The sequence below is a fragment of the Schistocerca gregaria genome, chromosome 1, assembly GCF_023897955.1.
Source record: "Schistocerca gregaria isolate iqSchGreg1 chromosome 1, iqSchGreg1.2, whole genome shotgun sequence".
In the NCBI taxonomy this organism is placed as follows: domain Eukaryota; kingdom Metazoa; phylum Arthropoda; class Insecta; order Orthoptera; family Acrididae; genus Schistocerca; species Schistocerca gregaria.
The window spans coordinates 559,490,375-559,508,734 of record NC_064920.1 but is presented as its reverse complement, the minus strand read 5'-3'; the positions used below and the strand labels follow the sequence as shown (position 1 = coordinate 559,508,734).

General features: G+C 39.8%; 1 protein-coding gene across 1 annotated transcript in view; it reads right to left on the bottom strand.

Annotated features, from left to right (window-relative positions):
• Positions 1-15,733, bottom strand: part of LOC126360465 (probable serine/threonine-protein kinase tsuA) — an 81,887-nt gene extending 66,154 nt beyond the window's left edge. The window contains exons 1-2 of the mRNA XM_050007716.1: positions 15,670-15,733; positions 15,149-15,253 (exon numbers count right to left, since the gene is read on the bottom strand). Coding sequence (XP_049863673.1) covers positions 15,149-15,253; positions 15,670-15,702 — 138 coding nt within the window. The 5' untranslated portion in view covers positions 15,703-15,733. The remainder of the gene's footprint in view (positions 1-15,148; positions 15,254-15,669) is intronic.
• Between the last annotated feature and the right edge of the window lie 2,627 nt (positions 15,734-18,360).

The window sequence follows — 18,360 nt, the reverse complement described above, 5'->3', positions numbered from 1 at the left end:
AACGTAGTGAAAAATGGTATTTATCACTCCTCCTTCATTAGTCAAGAACAGGCATTCGCTTAGCATGCCCGATTAGATGATATAAGTAAGTGTTGGACTAGAACTGGAACCCTAAATCTTGCATTTTATTGGTTAGGCTGAACATACAGGAATGAAACATTCGTACCTTTGCTATATGGACATATTCACCTTTTCAATTGTTAGTACCTGTGCTACGAAATATAATGAATGGTTTCAAGTAAAGTAACGTGATACTTGATGCCATCCCCCCCCCCCCCCCCAAGAGCGTGTCCAGCACCAGAAATTTTATCCTCCCAGAAAAACGTCTTAGCTCTTCACCCATATAGAATTACTTATTGTTAGTATGGCTGGCGAATGTCCTGGATTTTGGGAAGACACTTTAGTTTATAAATTGCAAGATGCAGGGCTGCAACACCTTGAAGCTAAGAGAATTCACTGCGCTGGGGAAGTAGGGTTAACTCGTCAAAGAGTGCAATTATGTCATGATGTTTTGCTTTAAATTTGAAGCTGCCAGATAAGTCAAAAAGCTAATGTCGTTATTTTACATCCCTTACTCTGCCCACGACATATTGGACTTTCCTTGTGCTATAGTAGGAACATTTCCATTGTTGTTCACAGCTGTTACTCTACGAATAATTCGGACATTACACTGCCTCAGCTTGGCAACCAAAGTGGAGTTTTGTTGTTTCTTGATAACTGATCCGCTATAGATCGTTTTTATTATCTTTTGAACGACAATGCTTATACTGTGGCAGCAAAACAAAAAGACGACCATTAAATACGTGTATTTGTGTCCCTTCTTACAAAATCTGAATCGATTTTCAAACTCGCAAAAAACGTTAGTTTACACGTAATATCCAAATGAAGATACTTTTTTTGAAAGGAAGTTGTTAATTTTTGAATTTTTTTATAATCTGAATTACTTTAAAGTGCTTCTGCTCATTTTGTTCCTGTTAGGAATAATTTTGGTGCCACATTTACCTCAAACTTAAAACCTCGTATCGCGATAACAAATACATATTACTGGACATAAAGAAATTCGTTTCGACTTTATCCATTTACCTACCTGAGTGTAAAATTTGAACCGATTCGTACAAGATCAAGGCATGGAAGTGGCGTGCTTCAAAAAACTCCGGGCAAATGTATTTTCTATACACATTTGTAAGGAAAATCCGAACGGTGGACATAAAAATGTTGCATTAGCTGAGCATTAATTCAGTCCAATTAAAATCTTTTGTGAAAAAAATTAATCGACGCGCACAATTTTCCTGGGCGCCATCTCCGGTACGTTCTTCAAACATAACTTAATATTCCGGAACATAGCGACAGTGAGACAGATGTTCGAATGGTTAGACAAATGTCCTAAACCTAAAAATTTTTACTCCACGTTCCTAGCTCAAATAGCAACCGAGCACCAAGATCCGAAAACCACAATTTTGTGGGTGGCCGTCTCAAACACGTATCATTTTGAATGCTCACGATTAGAAATGTCATTACTCCAAGCCTTCCTTCAAACTTAAACAGCTAATCCTTTAACATACTTGTTGAGGTGCAGCAAACAATTGGTCTTCAGCTGCGTGAGGCGTTTTGTGTTTCACAGTCTGCCCTTTCGTCTAAGGTGTTACTGCTTTTACTCACGACGTGCTTCTCCGAAGCCGACTGCATTGCGGCTCGCCTCGGGGCGCCGTGAATTGTGATGTTTGGCGGTCTTTTCCGGACACCGCGTTCAAGTAGCAGGTGCTTCCCGGCGGCTGCGTGACCAGGAAGGCAACCACAAACTTGCCACATACCGTGAGATGCGGGCCGGCGCCCAGCCGCGCCGTCTCCTTCCGGCGCGGATAAAGAATGGACGGACGGATCAGCAGGAATCCGGCGGGGAGATTCAGTTAACCGGCGCGTCTCCTATTCCTATTCCTATTCCTGCTCGGTACCGCCGTCCTCGAAATGCAGGTCACGCAACATAACGTGCTGCCGGAACTTCGCACTAGGGCACGCTATTTCGTTCTACTGCTGCTTGATTAATCTGAAAGCAGTCAGAGGGCTGGCGGTTTTTTCGCTCTCCTTTCAGCACCGCTTCAGGTCCCCGTTCGCTACAGAAAGAGCTCAATATGCTTTAGTCTAAGCTACGCAAAAGTAATGATAATAGTTTAAATTCTGTTATTCAAAATCTTCCTTTCATACTGCGACACGAATCACGTGAGCTTCTTCTGACATTTTTCGAGGATCGGCTCCAATGTACATTGGGCAGGTGTGAAGTATATAGGAAATGTATTCTTAATTGTGATTATGAACCACCATCGCCTGTGTATTGGAACGATGACAATGAATATTTGTGCTGGCATTGGATTCGAATTTTGATTTCCTGCATTGCACGAATGGTTCACTCAATTGCTTCGGCTATCTGAGCACTATACACGGCCAAGCCAAACTTCCGTAAGTCGTCGTCCATGTATATCACAACCCGTAATCGCATCCCACGTATATTCCGGTCCAGGAAGGACAAACTTATGAAGAGTCGAAGGGCTGGAATTGGAGAATAAATGCGAAATAGCGGTCAGTGCCCGAGTTATTAGAAAGAACGATGCAATGTTCCTTTATAACATAGGCGCTGCTGTTTCGTAGCAGTGAAGAGATGTGAAGCGGACTGCGCCCTCATTCGCTTCCGACCCGCGGGAGCCACTGAAGTGTGTTATTGGCCGTCCAAAAAATATTGCCTTACCCCTGGACCAGATTGTCAGCCTTGCTGTGTGTCATTCCTCGTCGGTTATAGTCTCACACCTCCTTTTCTTTTTTCTTACAAAAATGACACTTATATTATGAAGCAGTCTTTTAATGCCTATTATTAGTCAGAAACCGAACTAATAATTTGTCATTATTGTTTCGTGTACAATAAGCCGTTCACGCTGTTACGCTTGTAATGTTTGTTTTCATGTGTATTTGTGCGTTGATACAAAGACACAAGAGTGTACTTGATCCCTTAGGGGCCACACTACACACTTACGTTGGTATGGGACATAATTTCAGAATTGATTGGAGACGTAGTAATTTAACGCTCGTTTCGTATTAAATATCTACACAAAATTTCATAAGCATTAGAATTCCGCATCGTTGTCGAACACGTCTCATTTCTGTCAGTATCTGTTTCACCTTAACGAAGCAAATTGATAATTTATCCCGTGGTTGCAAAATGCACGCGTGAAGACACAAGCCAAAGGCTTTATATAGTTACACAGAAAAGGAAGCAATTTGGAAAAATGGGTCTAAGGAATTAAGCGAATAAGTCTTTTAGATTAAACACATACCAAAACATGCCACAATCCAGATGGAATTTTTCACTCTGGCAGATTAAAACTGTGGGGCGCATCGAGACTCGAATTCGGGACCTTTGCCTTTTCCTTGCAAGCACTACTCGTTTGGATGGTAGGAGATGAGGTGGTGAAGGAAGTAAATCTATGGGGAGGGGTCGTGAATCATGCTTGAGGAGCCCTGTCAGTGGTGCTCTTGCTAACAAAAGGCGAAAGTCCCAAGTTTGAGTCTCGGCCAGGCACACAGTTTTAACCTGCTAGTAAGTTTCAAGACACAATCGTTCGTAAACATAGAAAAATAACTACGCTGAAGGTTACCGAAGGTTTTTAAGTAGCAGTAATCAAGAATGGACATAACATACCCACAGGAATAAAGGTTAAGGAATATGTATTAGTGGAAGATATCTCAAACACATTACATATCCATAATAATATAGGTAAACGAATATGTGTTAGTGGAAGCCATCTCAAACACATTGGTATATGGCTAGGGCAGATGAATTTAAACAACGAATGAAATAAAATAGACAGGAACTAATAATTTGTGCAGACTTTCCCAACCACAATTTCCATATGCCGAAAACAGGAAGTTAAGAATCAGGTTGTATTACCTGTTGTGATTTGCAGCAAAGAGGCAAGTAAAGAACAACATTTATAAACCATAAATAATACGGAGTTCTGTGACAGAAGCTTCGTTCGGTAGACAGTGTGACCTGTGGTGTAAGATCTGTGAAAAGTTCCATTCGATATTGCATGAAAGATTGTTGTGTCATATATTCAGGTAATCACCAAAGGACACAGAAATAAATAACAAGTTAGAAATCGAGCTCATTTGTTACTTAACTGGTTTCGATGTGTATATGATTGTACTATGAAACAGAAATTAAAATCCTGTATCCATCAATACTTAATTCGTTAAGGACACATTGTTGAGTATCACTTTGTGATTAATGAACTGATTGGCTTCCCGAAATCAAGTGCCTTATTGAACATTAACGGTGGTACAAAAGCAATACAGTTATACATATAATTTGTTAATGCCAAATAAGTTTCATTACTTTTTATTTAAAGTCATAGTGTTTGGCTGAATCATTAACCACTTCTGTATTACTTATGTACTGGAAAACTACAATGTGTTTAGCGTCGAAGTATATTTCGGTTCGTGCATTTATCTCTAATACTGATTCATTACCTTTGATTGGTAATGGTAACTGCAGGAGAAATGGCGGTTGAAGTGTTGCGCCTGCCTCTGAGTGCATAATAAGTGCCAAAACAGACGCAAAGACAACCGTGTCTAGGTTCCACGGTTTTTGAAGACTTAATGGAATCTTGAGGCTGTTTGTCAGGGTGACGGTTTGTATTCTGAATGTCTTGCTCGTGTCTGCAGTGTTTTTTTTGCCTCAGCAGCATTAGAGATGTTATTTTTTATAAGGATGTGCGAAGTAAAACTGGCCCATGAAATATTTGCAATAACACTGACTCGGGACTCATCCTTGTAATAGTTTTTATTCACATTGGAGTCCGTTTCATACCTTTTTGCCACTATATTTCGCATTGCAGGATTTGTTGGAAGTTTTGCCAAAGCAGTTTGTGTGTAACACTCTTGCGATAACAGTTATGCATAACACTCGACAATGCACACGGGCTGTTTTATTGTGAACACCGTTTCATGTTGCATTCAACAGTCCGCTAAACACGTCACTTCCTCTCATTCACACGATATTGATGCCGTAACGGAGTGCTCCGAACAGAGCATGTTGGAGATGCACCTGACCAATCATGTGACAGCAAGTGACTGATACATCGATGTAACGGTTTGGAGAATTTTTGTGACGGAAGTTCTCCTATTCCTTAAGGATCAGTTCCGAATCAAGCTTATAAACATTTTCTGTGGCAGTTGTACTTTGCCATTTCCCTACGAGAGAGGTCTGAGGTTTGAATCTTATGAACTTTCTAATGCTTTTAAGTCATTAAAACTAGTTTACGAAACTTCGGAGAATGATCACCCGCCACTGAACACAATCGAAAGGTACTGGTTACTAATTCCACTACTGCAGCAATCTGTTTGCTGACGTGTTGCAGTTTGGTTGCAGAAGTAGAGTAGAAGAGACGACGTAATGGTTGATAAGTAGAGGACACTTGGAAGTATGTGTATGACTGAAACCACATGGAAATCCGTGTAGAGATGTGGATGAGGCCTTAATCAACGTACACTTCTTGTGTTGGTGTTCTTTAGCTATATCACAATTACAAAGCAAGCTATCCTTCGGCTTTAATGGTGCTTAATGTAACGAGATACGTAGCTTCCAAATTTTCTGAGAATTTCACTGTTCCACTATGAACGATATGTTCACTGCAACAAAAGATGCAGCTCTGATAGTAAATATAGAGAAAGATTTATATTCGTATCAGTGTACATGTTTCACCATTCCTCCACTAAACTCCAGTCGCTTTTGCAGAAATGACACGCAGGTGGACTGCTGCCCTATGGCTTGCTTCAATTCCGTGAATTATCAACTTTCAGCGTATGATTCCAATAGTACTCTGAAAAAAGTCATGAAATTTCTTTGACGTATAACCCTATCTTGGAGCATGAACAAGTAAAGAGACATAGAGAGTGTTTTTCCCATTCTAATTTCTCATCACGCTCGCGTCTCAAGGGCTGCAAATAAATCGATTGGAAGGAAACTGTTTAAATTTCCATAGCAACAGTTTTCACGTTTTTTTCTATCTCACACTGGATATTCTTTCGTACTGCCTGGATCTTTCCTATACCTATATTAGTGTGCACGCTATTAGACGTAAACAGAGACAGCAGATGTATTCCTTAATTTATCCTACTCATAGCTTTTTACAGAATTCTAAACACTGATACTGCTATGTGAAGTTTTATGGCTTCGAAACACTTGCAATTAGACGAAACAAAACAGACTGAATGCTTTCCTTCGGAACTGCTAAAATAGTTGTGCAAAGTGGCAACGAAGTAATTTTTGAAATCAGCTTCTTGAATCTATGACAACCCATGCTTCAAATTTTCGCAAGAGCAGCATGCATGCAACCCGGAGGAGAGTGGAGACGGATAACTGCGAAAACTGTTCACAATCAACCTAACAGCTCATTCGTGTAAGTGGCTAAATACAGAAGAACGAAAAATAAAACTAATAGTCTGTTAGAAGACGCTTAATTTAACTTCAGGGAAGATAAAGGCACAAGAGAAGCAGTTCTTACGTTGTGCTTGACATTGGAAGCGGAATTAACAAATGTCTACACAAGTTCATAGCATTTGTCTACACTAAAAAGGTATTCGACAGCTTGAAATGGTACAGGGAGTTTGAATTCCTGAAGAATCTAAGTTCGGGAAAAGGAGGGTAATACATCATGTACTAGATGCAATATGAAGCAATGAAAGTGGAAGATGAAGGGAAACTGTTCGGATTAAAAATAGCGTAATGGAGGGATGCAATCTTTCTGCTCTGTTAAGTCCGTTCATTGAAGAATCAATAAAGGAAATAAATAAAAGTTTGATGAGTGGGATCGGAATTCAGTGGGAAAGAATACTAATGATAAGATTCACTGGTGTGGTGTTTGATAACGAATCGTAGATTGTGATGCAACCATAAAGAAGCGAAAGGAAGTGTCTGAGATGTGGTGTTACGTTGACGAAAAGACGAATTTCTTCGCAGAATCAGCGACGGAAGGAATGCCTAGAGCTCACTGACTAGGAAGAATAGAGGATGGCAAGTGTAGTAAATAATGTAAGTCATGGGAGAATGACGTCCACGGTAAGTTTCGGAATCGTGTGTAAAACCGCGTTGGGGGGGGGGGGGGATACAGAGACGAGAGTAGATCCCACAATTTACTGTAGACATTGTACCAGACTAGGTTGTGACGAGCCATCTCACATCCGTTGAAAGACTAAGTAACCGCCTCACTCGAAAAAAAAAAAAAATGCAGTTACACAATACTGTGACGTGACGGAAGACATGAGATCCCTCCTAATATCGTGTCGGACCTACTTTTTCCCGGCGTACTGCAGAAATTCGACGTGGCATGGACTCAACAAGTAGTTGGAAGTCCCCTGCAGAAATACTATGCCCTGCTGCCTCTGAAGCCGTCCATAACTGAGAAACTATTACCAGTGGAGGATATTGTAGACAAACTCACGTCTCGATTGCGTTCTATAAATGTTCGATGGGATTCATGTTGGCCGATCTGGGTAACCAAATCATTCGTTCGAATCGTAAACAATGTTCTTCAAACTAATCGCGAACAACTGTGGCCCGGTGGCATCGCACATTGTCATTCATGAAATTGGAACCCACGAATGCTGCAAATGGACTCCAAGTAGCCGGACATAACCATTACCACTGAGTTATCGGTTCAGGTAGACTAGAGGCCCCAGTCCGTTCCATGTAAACACAGCCCATGCTGTTGTGAAGCCATCATCAGCCTGCACAGTGTGTTGTTGACAAAATGGTTCAAATGGCTCTGAGTACTATGGGACTTACCTTCTGAGGTCATCAGTCCCATAGAACTTAGCACTACTTAAACCTAACTAACCTAATGACATCACACACACCCATGCGACCGTAGCGTTGCACGGTTCCAGACTGTAGCGCCTAGAACCGCTCGGCCACCGCGGCCGGCCCTTGTTGACAACTTGGGTCCATGGCTTTATGGGGGCTGAGCCACGCACGAACCGTTTCATAAGCTCTTACCAAATGAAATCGGGACTCATCTCATCAGGTCACGAATTTTCAGTTGTCTAGGATCACGAGACCTATAGAAGCGCGGCAGGCGATGTCTTGCTGTCATAGTCCAGTAACACAAAATTCCTCCGGTCATAACGGATAAGTTCGTCGTACGTCCCACATTTATTTTTACGGTCGTTTCGCACAGTGCTGCTTGTCTTCTGTTAACACTGACAACTATGCTCAAACGCCCTTGCCCTTGATCGTTACGTGAAGGCCGTCGGCCATTGCGTTGTTTGCGGTGAGGGTTGATGACTGAAATTTGGTATTCTCAGCTCATTCTTCACACTATGGCTCTCGGAATACTGAACGTCCCATGCGTCTACCACCATCTACGATTCTAGATTCAAAGTCTGTTAATTCCCGTTGTACAGCCATAATCACTTCATAAATCTCTTTTGATAAATCGGCTGAGTACAAATGACAGCTCCATCAATGCATTGTCCTTTTATACCTTGTTTACGCGATACTACTGCCAGCTGTATATGAGTAAATATCTATCCCATGACTTTTGCCACATCTGTGTATGTGGTTTAAAAGACGTACAGCTCCTTTCCCTGTAGAATTTAAGCTGTTATTGACAATTTAGAAGTCATTTGGGATAAAATCTTTGTAAAGCAGTACGATACAACCACCCTATTTTTAAACACATGTATCTTTCTTATGCTTTTATCAAACTAATAAATTATTCTCAAAATTATAGGTGCGTATAACAGTAAAGACATGTAGTGTTTTTGGTTAATGATGTGCGCTCCGTGACAACGGCCTCATTCGGAAGAACTGAAAGATAACACGCAGCGGACAGTTTAACACCCGGTTTAATTCTGTTCGCGCAACATAAATCTCGCCGCTCGATTCGTCGGCCGACACGCGCAATGAGCACACACAGAGCGACACAAGTGCACCGGCGATCCAAAACAACCAGACCACTCGCGGGGCTTACACGAAGGGACAAAACGAACAACATGCCTGCAGGCGAGTGCCCGGTGTGGGTGTGGCCTGCAATCGTGTTCACTCCCTGAGGTAACTGCCGATGGGATCCACGCCCGCTCTACACTCTCTTAACACTGGATCGTGCTAAGCGCAACAGACTTCCGTCAGCTAGGCAGAATCAACACTCTCATGCAGAAAACATGCCGTTGATTAGTTATAGCTCGTCTTCTGGTTTCGGAGACAGACTACAGAAGTGTTATAGCAAAAACTCCTGGAAGCTAGAATGATTTACATTTTGTCATACCCAGTTGATGCTAGAAGCGGAAATTCCGAATGTACGATAACCTTTGGAATTTTTGATCACATCACTGTAATATTCGGATCCTCGGGGTTTCCTGTGTTTTGAAATCAACTGTGACTCTTCCGACGGCTCTAGTGTACATGGAAAGCGTATGGGTAATATGGTTGATTAGGCTTTTAGTGATACGACCTGCGTGGAAGACAACGGAAACATTTAAACATTGTAGGTCAAATTAAACTAAGCTTCAGACGATTCCGAAACGGAAAGTTTATGATTAGTATTTATTAGCAGTTACAGCTCATGATCGTTGCTAAGGAGATGGGAGATCACAGAGATACTTAGGAGCCAGGATCTTTTAACTGCCAAAGGAGAAATGCTTATTGGGAAATATTAGAAGTGACAGAAAAAAAAAACTAGATAAGAGCATAGGATGTAAAGGAAGACATAAGTAGAAAACGATATAGAGATGGATGGATTGTGCGCAGAAGTGAACAACAGGTAGATGAACAAAGAAGGTTGCCTGCTCTATTTCAAAGGATAAGAAGAGATCTGGGCGACCTTCCAGCAGAATGTTGTAAATGGGTATAAAAACATGAAAGCTCACCTTGTGTGCTCCTAGCTGAAGAAGCAAGGCAAAGTCCAGAAATTGCTTTTATGTTTTATTGGAAGTGATAAGGGATATGGCTGGTGCTTCTGATGATGGTGAACAACATGTGAAGTTGTTAACTACAAAATTACTTTCACAACTCGTGACGTGTTTGCCCCAGTTACTCCCCTTTTAATATGATTTGTAGTTTTGTTTTAAAACAGTTACTGTCTAACGCAACTAATAAAATTAATGTAATTTCATATTATTCTATGTGGATTTATACTAAAATCCACGATTGTGGAATACCACTTCCAACGTTAATACGAATGCAGAAATTAATCATTTATGTTATCAAACTTACAGTAGTCATATTCTTAATCTTCGTTTCTTTTCGAGTGATATACAGGTTTGAAAGAACCATGACTTCTTTTCATTCATGTTTGGTAACTACAGACCCAAGGAAAAACTGTAACATGTACGTTAACTGCTGAAATGAATTTATTGGCAGTGTAGTGAACTATAACTGTTGATCTTCCTTGCATGTTCAGTTTATCTGTTATTATTGTTTTGATTGTTATTTGTTTATCGTAGACTACACTTCAAATCTCTTGGCTTACAACGCTTTTCTCGCTACTGAAACAGCAGAATGTACACCCAACTCTAAGTAAAATAGTTGTGCTATAATCAAAACATGTCGCCATCATCAGGTGAACTGACGGACTGAGCTCTTGTGAACGCGCCGGCACGGAGATCCGTACGCTACGGCTGCTCAGGGGGAAACGGGTTCAGTCGCGGCGGCGGCCGATTTAAATACCCTCCGCCCGCGGCGCGCTCCCTCAGCTGTCCGCGCCGCGCGCCACTGTAGCGCGGTGGAACAGATTGCGACGGCGTCTGAGATGACGTCGGTGTGATGGCTCTGTCCGCCGTGGTCGTCACAACTATGCGTTTGCTCTATTTACTCTTGATTAACCCAATCGCTGGTTCCCAAGCCTTGCTAAGATTATAGCCACAGTCACCGTTTATGAGGTCGTCATTGGAGCGAATTTCGATGGCCTCTCTAACAACGCTGTCCCAGTATCTCGACGTCTGTACCAGAATCCTCGTGCGGTCATACTCCATAGCGTGATTTTCCGACAAACAATGTTCAGCGACCGCCGACTTGCTCGGATACATCAGTCGAGTGTGCCTCTGGTGTTCACGGCGTCGATCCTCGACGGTACTCATCGTCTGACCAATATACGACTTGCCACATTGACACGGAATCCATTTATTCACAATGTGTCTCAAGATCTTTTAGTTACATTTCGATTTAGATTGCAATATCTATGTTCGAGCAAACAATCGCAAGAAAGATAAGTTTTGTTTCGATTGATTTGCTGTAACATCATTATTTCGCCCATTGCACTGCTTTATGATACCTGATTTTTTTTGTCTGGTGCGTAAATAAACAAAGAATATGATTTACCAAGATGGGAAAAGGCGACATGCAAGAAGCATGCCACAAACCCTAAATGACTGCCTTGTGAGCTGTTAATGTTAATTTATTGTCATTACGAATGGAATAGAAATAAAATAACTATATTTTCTGGACACATCGGAAAACAAAACTAAAGTATATGTAATTTTGTTTTCATTTTGGACGGAGTATTTTCTTTCAGAGTTTTCTTCAGATCTACCAAACTTTTCTTCAATTGAAAAAGAAGTCATTCCCATCCTGGGAGCATAAAGAATAAAACATATAACGTAATTCACCGAACACATCGTCCCAATCATCTATTATTATCGAGAGTGCATCCAAATAGTTATGGTTTTTGCCGTTTGTGCGAATTAAATGAGCCGGCCGGTGTGGTCACGCGGTTCTAGGCGCTTCAGTCTGGAACCACGTGACCACTACGGTCGCAGGTTCGAATCCTGCCGGGCGCATGGATGTGTGTGATGTCCTTAGGTTAGGTAGGTTTAAGTTCTACAGGACTGATAAACTCAGATGGTAAGTGCCATAGTGCTGACAGCCATTTGAACCATTTTTTTTTATTTGATGACCTCGTTTTGTAGCCATCCCTAATTTTTTCCTGAAAACTTTTCCAGGACCATAACGAACAAAACTAAAATATTACACTTATTTATTATTAGAATCGTGAGTTGTCTTGCCTTCTTACAAACATTGTAAGGAATAAAGCACTTTCAAGTTATTCCCAGTTTTACAACTTTCCAGGCCGGCAGTAGTGACCGAGCGGTTCTAGGCGCTACAGTCTGGAACCGCGCGACCGCTACGATCGCAGGTTCGAATCCTGCCTCGGGCATGGATGTGTGTGATGTCCTTAGGTTAGTCAGGTTAAGTAGTTCTAAGTTCTAGGGGACTGATGACCGCAGCAGTTAAGTCCCATAGTGCTCTGAGCCATTTTGAACAACCTTCCGGGCAACTCTTCCAATTTTTGTTTTCTCAAAATCGTAATTCTGTCTATTCCGAAAATATTTTTTAAAAAAATTGGCCATATCGGACCAGCCGCTCTCAAATGATGCGCATAGTAGCTTACCAACTTACAGCGTTAGTTTATATTTATGTAGATAAATGAAGTACGTTATAGTGACCAGTTCCCACGCTGAACCGTGGCGCAGAAGGGGTACAACAACTAGTGGATTAGAAAGTGAGCACGGAACCTGAAGTGGATGCTTGTAAACGTAATGGAAAGTTGTGAAACTAACTGTGATTACGAATAACTATGTTGACCCTTTGCGGTAAAGTTGTGTGCTATAAGGCTGAACAGCAGCAAACGATTGAGCCTCTTAGTTTATACTAACGGGAAGTAACTAAGACTGGCACTAGATCTAGGAAAGGCGCAGGTCCGGGGGAATTAAATGTAAGGTAGTTTTTTTTTCGTGCAATTCTCTCGTAATACTATTTCACGACAGTGACTGACACATGTCAACAAAACCTTAATGCGTCTTCGGTTTCTGCAGTGAGTAATAGGGCTCTTGCAACCACAGGGAATGCTGAGACGGCTGCCTGATGAAGAACGTGCCTAAAATATCTTCCCTCTTTAAAAAATATTAAGAGTGTTTTTCTGAAACATCTCTTTATTACCGACATATAATTCATCTTCTCAGTAATCTAATTATTAAGTATCTACGGCAGCCACGTATCAAAAACTGGAATGGAAGTGCTGGGGCTCTACGGCAACAATTAAGTGAAACAGTTATGGACAGTGTTATAGAAGAAGTAGCAAACAGTAGACGCCGCTGGAATAGCTTCGTCTAGAATTACAGCACTGATATGCGAAAAAAAGCAGTTGTCCAAGCACCTGTATAAGAAAACAAGAAAGGTTCAACAGAGCTAAACAAAACGTAGATGTAAGAAGTTTTTTGAACAAATGACCTACTCGGACTTTCTACTTCAGAAGGATTTGAATAAGACGATTGAAGAATAGTGAAAAAATCCACAGGAATAAAATGAAAATTCATAAATTATTTAAGGGGCGTACGAGAATAATTCGCTAGAGTAATTTCACGATAAATAGCATCTTTCAATTAAACTGAATACGATGGTATGGAGAAACATAGTGCGTTAGCGTTCATTGTTTGAGCAGGCTCTAGAGGAAGATGGGAAATTTTCAGAGGGAAAGAGTCTGCCGTCAGTGAAGATCAATAGTAATGACGAAGGCAATTCATTTCAACAAAATCCTCACATTCCCTTTTTGAAAATACCATCTCCATGTTTTCCCTTAACCTGATCAGTCCTGAGCACGTATTTAATCTACAAGAGGGCTACGTTTATGTTAACTGTCTTGTGTTAACGATAGTTAACAATGAAAGACCCTGCTTATCACATAAAAAGCTTCGGCTAGAACTGAGCGGTACATTGCTGATATACCAGGAGAAACAGAACCCCGTCTGAATTTAAAAACCCATGATCTGCAACAACCGAGGGCTCCAAGACATGCAGCATGCAGGGCACAAATTTTGATATTTTGGTAAATAATGTCACTCCAAACAATGGATAAAGTACGCATGGTGACTTACCACGTGATGGAATTAAAATTTTGTATGGCATAAAGCTAACGAAAAGTAATGATCTGAATCAGAAATTTGTCTGTTTTCTGATAATATTCTGTATTTCGCATTAGAATGCCGGTTATTCTGTGTTCTTGCAGTCGCTCATGAAATTACAGATAACATATAAATTTTCCTTGGCGATTTTGTCGTTAGCTGTATGTTACAGAGCTCAGTCTACGTTTTGGAGTGACAGCAAAATATACGAGAAACAGTCAAAATTGTTTCACTGTGAGCGCTAACTCCTATAAGAATATTGTCACTTACTCTCTCTCTTCTCACTTTTTGCATATACTGTGTACCGCTGTAATGACAATATATCGATAGTTACTTGGGTGAAAGCTGTATATAACAGTAGCTTAAATAATGGTACTTTCTTTCAGCAAGACTCGGTTGCACACCCAAATGAATTTTAGTTAAACATAATCCAGCACCGAAAAATTCCGCTGGTCATTTTAGCACTTAACTTAAGAGATGACTAGGTTGCTTTCTGCTTCCTAATGTGAACTTTGAACAACTGCAAAGGGAAACATATTTATATGACACTAAAATCTGTCTCCGAATTCTGAGAAATACGTGTAATGGAGTTAATGAAGTTTTCGGGTGTAGAGTTCGCTTAGTAATATTTTCAATAAGTGAACCGTTTTTATAACCAAGGTAAAATAGAATTAATGTATCATAATTTCCATTAAATCCCGCTAAAGAGTATTTCTCTACAATAAAGGAAACCAAATCAGTGACCTATTCCATACGAGAATAACGACTAAAACGATGGGAACGTTTGCTATCTCCTGGAGATATGTCAAATAACATTTTACTCCTCGCTACTCGTCATTGAATCAGAAATTTGTGTTTGAAACGCATCAGTTTAAGCTTTTGTAAGTCGATTATATGAAAAATCCAACATAAGATACATTAATCGTTTCAGGCAACTTAGATCGATAACCTAGCACGGGAATACAATTTTGTGAATGAAAACTTATAGATTCAACAAATGTCAAGAACTAGGATAAGAGAAGGAACTTGGTAAAAAATATTAACTCAGTTGAACTGAGAGATTAATGTCAGCTCCAGATATGAGTATGTGGACGGGAAACTTTAAATGCTAAATCAAGTATAACCTAACAGAACCATGAACATGAATAAATAGAACTGATATACACTACAAATGATAACTATCAATATATTTTAGGTTAAGTACCTTAAACATTCCACTGTTGCAATATTCAAACCAAGGCCATCGGATATCCACGCAATGTGTTCTGTCCGTACTCATGTAAGAATCTATTGAGATCTCAACACACAACTGTGGAAAAATAGGGGAAGTAAGTAGATGTTCATGAAGAACAATCATGCTTTCTAATCCATTAAATCTGGTGCTGTCAAACGTAAATATTATGTAAATACCTTTCCACAAGGGGAAACGTTCCTCCAGTTTTCTATGTTGGAGATAACAGACAGTTTATATATACTGAATAATCAGAAGAATTAAACTTTTCACACTGAGAGACATGATCAAGCTAAACTATATATTGAGGATATAGCGTTACTACTTGATGTTAACTCACATTTACTGCTTCTATATTTTGCAAATCAGTCGTCCTACTCAGCTTAGGGAACCAAAGATATAACAAACAGTTAGTGAGCAACGATAACAAAAGCCAGGATCATTTTAAACGCCGGGAACGATGAATATCTGTCACAATCGGATTAGTTACTTACTAATAAGCTCTCCATATCTGCATGATAAGTCATCTATTTCTCTCCACAGGGAAATAGATTTAAGGAAATATTACTTTCATTTGTCAGTTCGCTGCGTTGTAAATCCTGCATCCATCTGCAACTGAAATTTTCATGTACATTCCCAGGGAACTGATGAATATGTATCCTCTTATTAGCGAGTAACATGGTGACGTGGTATCGTTTTTCTCGTGACTTCATGTCAGTTTCACTGCTGCAGCGGTTGCAACATCAAGCGTTTCACAAGGAAAATACACGAGAGAAAAAGTACGCCTGGATTCGTGCGAGAACGATGCTATTTGCTAGCATTAAAGTCTTTGCTCTTTGTCTTTAATATGACGTACTACCGTCAGAATTATTAGCCACATTTTAGGTTTACGTGTGACTGCTGTTTATATTGTGACCTTACAATAAAATAAAGACATGAAAATGTGTTCTGTGTTCTGCCCTCTGCGTCCGCTTGAAGGTCACGCTTAAAATCTTACCATCTTACTTTATTGAATGCGGGATTCGCAGACAATATTAACTCTTTGAAATGGCAGATATCAGATACTTCGAATGTATCACATTCAGAATCGTTAACGTTGTCACTGCAGGTATATATTTGAACATTTTTAGTGGATTGAAAGGTATACAGCCACTTCAACTTCAAACACAGCTTCAGTCATTGATTATTTGTGTAATTCACTCCCCATCAGAGTAAATAATTAATACATTTTGCAACATATTTGTTGTACACTGGGACAAACAGAGAACACAAATAAGTTGTATATTGCCGTTCTTCTTTTTTCTCTTGAATAGCTCCGTAACTATCTGAAATGCAATAACTGAATAAAGACAATTCATATATCACTAAACATTAGTTATAACAATCACATAAAATTTTGACGATTGTGGCCACTTTACAGGATGTTGTGGCATTTTTGTATAAAAACTCCTGAATGCTTGGTGCTCTGCAGCTTAAAGATATTTGCTAGAGGGCATATTCTAAGTACCATGAGCGGAACTTGAAATGTTTATATCCCAAACCGGTGTTCCGTTGTAGGACCCATCGACATTGGTATCTGCTATGTACATACATAGATTGCTGCAACAATACAACTTTATGCATAATACCAGCAATGTGTAACTCTACTTGTATTATGTACCCCTACTAGCGCGTTAGTTAATAAGATGGGCTAGGAAAACCGCCCAATCACATTCTGCATTTACGTTATTGCCGTCAAATCTAATGTAGAATCTTTGAGCTGCCAGTTACATGTTTACACTGTAGGTAGTTATGTCAAACGTGATCAAGAGTTACCACTACCTAAGGTTTGACGTCAATAACATACTTGACAACATATTGTAGGAACAGATGTTCTTACAGTTGTTGTCTGTTTCTCTGTATCAAAAGTCGCTGACGAAGGGTTATATACTGGATTAACAGGTTGGCAGATAAATATTTCAAGTGGCGTTTATGGTGTTTTAAATATGTCGTTTAATATATCCTATTTTTAAATGTATTACGTTGTAATATTTCCAAAATAAACGTTCACAGTAGTACGTGAGTCAAATGATATACAACAGATAACGATAGAATTTACGTCACGTTTCACGTGGGCGCCATTACATTTACAACACGTTTTAACGTACGACTGCGTCCTTTAAACTAGCTTTGTTAATAGTAGCAAACACCTATTGAGATTTTTTTTCTGAAATGTAACGTTATTCTCCCTGATCAAACGTGACCGGAAATTTAAGTACATACTCCTAAGGGAAATTGATCTGTAACTGTCATCTACCCTTGGTCTTTTTAATATATATAAGATCAATAAGCAAACATCTAAATGGAATGCAAAAGTATTATAATGATCTGTCCAGAGCAACGAGGATTGACGAGGAGCGAGCGCACTTTGCATTCAGTTGTGCACATCAAAAGTAAATTGGTGGTTACTGCATAAACACCTCTCTACATAACCATGGAATGAGGTCTAAACCGAACTTATATTTTCCAATAAAGTAGAAACATGAAACTCTAAATAGCATTTTTATCAGGAATGAAAACTGTGCAATAAATTTCCCAAGTGGATTACAGAGATTTCAAAAACGAATTCATGTAGAAATGCAGTTAAAAAGTACTTATTAAGCATACATTCTATACAGTGATGATTAGTTAAGTAACACCGAGTAAGTACTCGGTAAAAATGTAACACGAGTATATAATAATGGCACTAATAATAACAAAACGTCTCTCATTTCACATAATAGCTACAGGTACGGCAACTAACGCTGACAAATTCAGAATTTCATGCCGACCCCATAAAGATATGGGATAAGCTTGGGAAAGGAAAAGGAGAAGAAAAGATCATTAATATACTGTTTTCTTCTTTTTTTCTTTTCTATAAACGTTAACTCCCACAGCAATATTTCACTCATTGTAGATGGATTCTGCATCGCTTTTCATGCAAGCAATTGGAAAAAATGTTACACATAAGACTGGAAATGAGCATCGTCGCTATGGTCCTAATGTCTTCTGATGGTGTGAGTACTGTTACATTATTAAATAATTTGCTATAGCGTGATTAGTGCGTGGAATGACTGGGAAATGAAGGAACTGTATCACTCTATCTTTTAAGTTATTCATTAGTTATTTACAAATTCCTTATTAGGGATAAACTGAATGAGGTAGCA